Raw genomic sequence first — 6,954 nt, 5'->3', positions numbered from 1 at the left:
GAGCTGCTGCTTCAGCACCTCGAGGTTGCGGGGTCGATCCCAGCTTGCTACTTGTGACTCTGGGCAAGTCCCTTACTCCCCCACCCCCTCCTTTTATGAAGCCGCGATAGGCTTATCACCAGCTGTGGTAGTATTAGTTGCAAAGTTCATAGGAATTCTATGAGCCTTGGAGTTAATACTGCCATGGCCGGCGATAAAAAAAACCTAATGCAGCTTTGTAAAAGGAGCCCTTAATTCTCCCAGATACGAGCCTTGTACTCCATTGTTAGATTACGAACCTGCTGGGACACATAGGGAAAATACTTAACCAATAAATTATAAACTGCTTTGGATGAATCTCTTTATGAAAAGGTGGTTAATAAATCTAAAATTATAAATATTAATTGTGGATATCCTGAACATCTGACCTGCCTGGGGCTCTTAAGGACCAGAATTGCCAACCCTCTGCGATAATGCATCAGAATGAAGTTGTTGGAAATTTAGGATTAGTCAAATTTAGCGGGAGGGAGGGGGGTGCTATCCCCCTCTTCAGTTCCCCACCAACCCAAGCTAGTAGGGTTAGCAGCTAACTTACTGTTCCAATTCCTAAGGCAGTGCTTCTCAGCCCTCTCCTGGAGGCACACCTAGCCAGTTGGATTTTCAGGATTACCACAATGAATATGAATGAGAGAGATTTGCATATCACTGAAGACCATATGCATGCAGATCTGTCTTTAAGCACACTCTAAGAAAGCCACAGCACGATGGCTGAAACATTGGTTCTACCTACCCAGATGTGGTGAAGCTCAGACAATTGCAACAATCCTGTCTCAAGTATAGTCACTTTGGTAATCCTGAAAACTCAGATTGACTAGGTATGCCTTCAGAAGCAGTTAAATAAGCACGGAACTAGACTTGTTTTGCCTGAATGTTGCCAGGTCTGAGTTTCACACTGTAGTTAAGGAAAAAATTTAGATACTCTTTTCTCTTATCAATGAGCCATCTCGCATCCCTGATTAAGTCTCTTGTTCCTTGCCTTTTCCTGAATCCTGCTCGAACTTCAGGCAGTTATTGTTGGAGTTTGCCTGAATGATCCTACCATGTGGCATCAAAGCAATTGAGCAATAATTTCAACAGTCAATACTAATACCAAAGACAGGCGATTCAGATCAACACAGATCTTTTCCAGTCAGTGGGCCATGATGTTTTCCAAATTTTATGGCAGAGCTTTGAAAGTATTGTAACAACTACATCCAATTGCTATAATGCTTCAATTGGAATGCCATCAATGCCAGGTGATTTGCTCTTTATAAAAATTACAATGTTGCTTCAACTTCTTTCATTGCCAATGGTTCCCAGTAGTAAGCTAGAATTGAAATGACTGTCGATCCACTTGATCCTTATGGTATACATGAGTCAGTGTATTCTTTCCACCTTTTCTTGATCTTCTCAATATTGTCCTTGAACATCTGATAGCATTCCAATTTGAGGATGGAATTTTCTCTTTAACTCTTACAGGCAAACACAACATGAGCAGTAAGAATTTCTTAACCAGCATTCCCTTAATGGGTAAAGAAGGTACGTACGAAAGAGACGAGAAAAGAAAAACAGGACAAAGAAAACATCACTTGTAGCAAAATTTACCACTAATCGAAACCTTTAATTCCTGCAGATTCTAGCATTCAAAAATAACAAGTGAGATAAAAAGTACTGGAATCCACCCGACTGAGGGTAATTACTGGTTTCTGAGAGTGAGATAGGCGTCTGGAGACCATATTCTGCCACATTCAGGAGATAATTTGTTTCTTAAAGTCGTACTCAGTCTGATGAACTACGTTCCAAAAAACCTTGAGGCAAACTCAAAGTCCACCTGCAAGATGATGGATTCTTTGCTGGTCTCCTATAATTTTAAATTATCACATGTTTTACAACACATAAGCAGGTACAAAGAAAATTCTTTTAGAAGGTACGAACTAGTGAGAAATCAGGGAAGGAAGGACATAGTTTCCCAAATAATTAGAGCCTGGCCATAAAAGTGTTAGCTCTGGTCACATGCTCCCCTTTCCAAGTGTCTTCTTATCTAAATACAAGATTAAAAGATTTCTTTAGGAAGGAGTTTGGTACAACCTGTCTATACAGTGAAGCAGCGTAAGAATCAGATGGAAAAGAAGGAACGGACTTTCACAGTGGTGTGACGTTTCAGTGCATTCTGGGTATATTCGTTAACATTGATATGCCAAGCCTCAGATTTTTGCCTGTATGCCCTCTCAAAGACACAAGTTACTGTGCGCAGGCTCAAACGGCCTCAGTAGACCCTTTCCGGGGCCAGACTTGGTTCAGTTCATCCTGTGGACTGGGATTTTCGCCATTGGCTGCCTGGCTAATAGTCCTCACCCAGCGTTGCTTCAGTTCCTCAGAATCGGCCAAAAATGTGTGAACCTGCGTGGACTGGACAAGCTGGAAGAGATGGCGTGAATCATGGGACACGAGCTCATTCACCTGGTAGCCCAGCAATGGGATGGACGTGTGCGCTTTTACATCCTGTAGTAGATGGAGGAGAGAACGGAAAGAAGGAAAAGAAAGACAGCGGGTAAAGTAAGTAATGAGAGTTAATGGAGAGAGGAAGAGAACAGACATATGTAAACGGAGAGACAACACACAAGTGAGATAACGCAAAGGAGAAAGTAAGATGTAAATGAAGTGAGACAGAGAGAAAGATATGAAAACCGTTTTATTTAATGAAGCTTTCGCAACTGATTTTATTACATAAGCAAAATACTTACAGTAAAATATAGTAAGTATTTTAAAGAGTTTACTGTAACCCACTGAGAATATGTAGATTTGGAGGATATGAATGTTTTTCAATAAATAAATAAATAAGAAAAAGAAAGAACGTGACCAGATTAATATTGACTAGGTATGATGGACGTTTTTTTAAATTATCTTGAGCAAAAATGGATTTATAAAATTAATTCTGTAGTGCCCGGGGGTTTGAATTTAGCTTCAGAATGGGCTTCTCTCTTTTGATCTGGATGTCTGTTAATAATGACATCAAAGGTCAGCTGATCTTGACACATTGTAAATGAATGGTCGGGTGACGACGGAGTGATTGTGGTAAGTGCTAGGATAATAAAATAATATATTAATATATATATATATATATATATATATATATATATATATATATATATATATATATATAAAAATATATTTTTATATATATATATATATATGTATATATATATATATATAAAAATATATTTTTTTATATATATATATTAATATATTTATATATCTATATAAATATATATATCTATATATATATCTAATTATTTAATTTATATATTTATTTATTTATTTAATTTAAATATTTAATCTAATATGTTGAAACGATCCTTGATAAAGCGTTGAATACGTGAAACATGTCGGATCTGAGTTTCCCCGATCATAAAAACTGAGATAAGTCATAAACCTTTAGTACAAATGTAAAAGCATTTGACTAGTAGCACTTTTTAAGCACTTTGAGACTATTGCACTTAAAAACTGCATTGCTTATCGCTATGATAAACACTTGAGCAATGAGTGGTATTTAAGAGGTCTGAAGCTTCAGTAAAGTTATGAAATTTATAGCTATTAAGAGTGTTGAATCATATCACAACAGATATTTATCACTTGGAATAAGAGGCATTTATCAGTTTAATATTCATTCACACTTTGCAGCTCTTTCATGAGCATTGCATAGCTGCTCTCATACCTGGGGCGCTGCAAACATGTAGAGAACGTAGGGGTCATCCTTGGGGACCACACACCAGCTCCGTACCCCACCTTTCCCACTCTTGTCAAGCAACTGCAGGAAGCCACATATCAGACTCTGGCTGCTAACCTCAGACGAATCTCTCTGTTGCAAATGCACATAAGATTAGGTCAAACACTCCTGTACCAGCGGCTGATACTACACAGTCCAACCAACTTAATTATTTCAAGGCAGACTAATTTGGTCATGGACTGACACCACTGCATGCCTGGACTTACAGTTTAACAAAGAGAAATCATGTCAAACAAATCTGATTAATTTAAAATGTAATTTAATTGACAATATTGATTGCCTGCACCATCCATGCTTATGGGCAGGGTACATTAAACATAATAGCACAGCTTAACACCACAGTCACAAATTAACACGTGTGCAACCGACATCTTGCTGGAATGCTAACCCACTAACCTGCAAGCCTGATCATGCTTCACCAATAGGAGGAGAGAACAGTTGCTGAAATAATAATGCATTCCAAAGTTTCCTAAAAGTTACCTTATTTGCTTAGTTTCACAAATATCCGGGAAGTTCTTCCACTCAGTAGGATCTGCTATTGAAAACGAGTGCCTCTGAATCCCAGCAAGATGTACAAGTCATCCCTAGGATGCTTTTGAATAAAACTATCCCTCCGGGTCCTCTTAGCACTGCGCACTGTAAAACTGCACAGACTATCTACTCTCCACTCTGGCCCCAATGCACAACGCTCCGACGCCACGCTAAAAAATACCATGGCGGGAGCGATTTTTTGTTTTCCGGGTGATGCTTTTCACGAATGGCATGCAAATTATATGCATGCTGTTCGTGTGGAGCAGCCCCAGTCAAAGGGAGAAGAACTGTGCCTGGGGCCTGCTCAGAAGAGCAATTGCTAGGCAAAACTCCTCTCCCCGTCCGTCCTGTCAAAACAAAAAGTTTTCTTCTGGCCACTGCTACTGCTCTCCCTACCAGCTGAGCTGATCACGGGCAGGGGATTCCCCGATCAGCTGAGCCAACAGGACTTCCCAAAGCCACTGGCTTCGGGGCTTCCCCTGCCGCTCAGGTGCCATTTCGAAGAAGCGGGGCTGCTGGCAGGAGGGAGTAGGCATCTCTCTTGCCCAACTTTTCAACAAAAAGGTACAAGGGGGATCGGGGTGAGGCCTGGACCTGTGACAGAAAGGAGTGGGCATCCCTCCTGCTCAACTTTTCAAGAAAAAGGTAAGGGGGGTGGGCTCTGGCAGCAGGAGGGAGTGGGCATCCCCTCTGCCAATCTGCAATTTAAAGTATGGGGTTGGTAATTTTCAGGGGTGTCTTGGAGGGCTCGGCAGGTGGGGGAAAGGGGGATCAATGGATGGATTTTAAAAAAATAATAATTTAAATTGGGTATCAGGGCCTTTACTGACAGGGTCTGCTGCCATGGCCTTACTTTCTAGTCAGTGCCTGAGCCAATCAGTGCTCAGGTATTGACAGGAAAGTAAGACTAAGGACAGCTTAGACCTTGCCGGTAAAGTTTGTATGGGAAACAACATTCCCTGCTGTGCATTACATGGAGTGTTCATTAGAATACAAATGAGCTCCTTGTAACGCATTAGCATAGGATTCTCGGTGGCTGCTACTGACGATAGAAAGCAAGAAAAGAAGGGGCAGATGCTGGGCTGATAGATTTTCCTAGCAGTTCCAAGGTCCTGAGCTGAAAGCAGCAGTACTCACTTGCAGAATTCCCTTCTTTTTGTCATCCTTGCTCAACACCTGTCCAGTCAGAAAGATGTAACAGTCTACGCAGACCCGGTTCAGCCGGTCCCTGTCATACTTCAGGTTTGCTTTGTAATCCGAGCATTTCCCACACACAACCTGCTTTCAAGATGGACAGAACAAGGTGGAAGTAACAGGACAGAGATTAGACATGTTACGTCAGAATTTCTCTCTTTTCTCTTACAGGGCACTCAGATATTTGATGATTTTCTTGGGCCTCGTTTGATTAAATAATTAAAGATTTAGAAGATCATTTTCACTTGCCCACATAGGTACAAGGTCTGGATCTATTTATAAAAGGATGTCACGTGGATACAAAAGAACCCAAACACCTTGCATCTGGGCAGAAAATACATTTGCAGATCTGAAAATGAAATCAGTGTGTATTTTTCCAGGGAAGGTGCAACCATTGGGCAAACTAGGCGATTCCCTAGGGTGGCAACTTCTGGGGGTAGCAAAGAGAAGCTGCAGTCACAGCCACAGAAAGGACTATTAGTAAGTACTTTTACACTTTTTAAACATTTTTTTTTTCCACAGGATACATTTAGAAGGGGTGGAATTAGGGCGATCATAATTGTTGGGTTTAATGATCAAAATCTTGGGAGAGGGAGGAGCTTACGAGCCTAAAGGCTGAAGGTTTACCTAGAGCGCCTGCCATCTTCTCTACTCCCCACCTCCATCTGCTCCTTCCCCGTCCCCTCCCTTCCCCCACGTACCTCTTTAACCCAACCCTAACCTGCTGCTTGCGCCAGCGCTGGCTCTTCCTCCGACGTCACGTCCTAGGTGTGGGTCCAGGAAGTGAAGCCAAAGAGCCGGCACTGGCGGGGCAGCAGGGTGAGGTTGCGTTAAAGAGGTACGTGGGAAGGGAGGGGGCACGCATGAGGTAGTGGGGAAGGACGGGTGTCAGCGCCTGCACCAAGATGGCGCTCCGCCCCTCCCCCTTTCTATGTCACTTCTCTTGCATCAGTCCTGGCAGTTTCCCTCCACTGATCTATCCTCACCACTGGGATAGCTCATTTTTATCCATGTGGTATATTATTTACCCATTCTGAGAGATGCCTACGATTGATTTATCCCATGCTTTTTTAATTTATCTTCACTTTTTTTAAAAAAGTTTTAAATATTTCCCAATCCTTTCCCTTTGTTTTTATCCTGTTTTTTTATTTTTTTAAATAATTTTTAAAATAATTTTTCCCCTTCTATCCTTTTTGTCTTACCCTTCCCCCTCCCAAGTTAGTCTGTTTTTGTACGGTTTTTGTTTATTTTAGATTTTAATGTACAATTCTTTAAAATAAGCTGCATGGCAACTCCCATCATTATAAACAAAAGTTTGTTATTTTTTTGCCAAAATTTGACTTTTTGCCCTCATAGATGTTCCAAATAAAATGGTATCATACGATAGTGCCACTGAATTTTCTAATAAATTATTAACCTGATCC

General features: G+C 41.0%; 1 protein-coding gene across 2 annotated transcripts in view; it reads right to left on the bottom strand.

Moving 5' to 3' along the window:
• Positions 1-1,607: 1,607 nt before the first annotated feature.
• FGD2 (FYVE, RhoGEF and PH domain containing 2) overlaps positions 1,608-6,954 on the bottom strand; it is a 55,632-nt gene continuing 50,285 nt past the window's right edge. For both annotated transcript variants that reach the window (XM_033917785.1, XM_033917786.1), the window contains 3 exons: positions 5,474-5,614; positions 3,734-3,877; positions 1,608-2,520 (listed from right to left, as the gene is read on the bottom strand). In XM_033917785.1, the coding sequence (XP_033773676.1) occupies positions 2,275-2,520; positions 3,734-3,877; positions 5,474-5,614 (531 nt within the window). In that variant the 3' untranslated portion in view covers positions 1,608-2,274. The remainder of the gene's footprint in view (positions 2,521-3,733; positions 3,878-5,473; positions 5,615-6,954) is intronic.

This window comes from Geotrypetes seraphini, chromosome 13, assembly GCF_902459505.1.
Source record: "Geotrypetes seraphini chromosome 13, aGeoSer1.1, whole genome shotgun sequence".
NCBI classification, from domain to species: Eukaryota; Metazoa; Chordata; class Amphibia; order Gymnophiona; family Dermophiidae; genus Geotrypetes; species Geotrypetes seraphini.
Note: the sequence above shows the minus strand (reverse complement) of the source record. Positions and strands in the feature narration are given on the sequence as shown.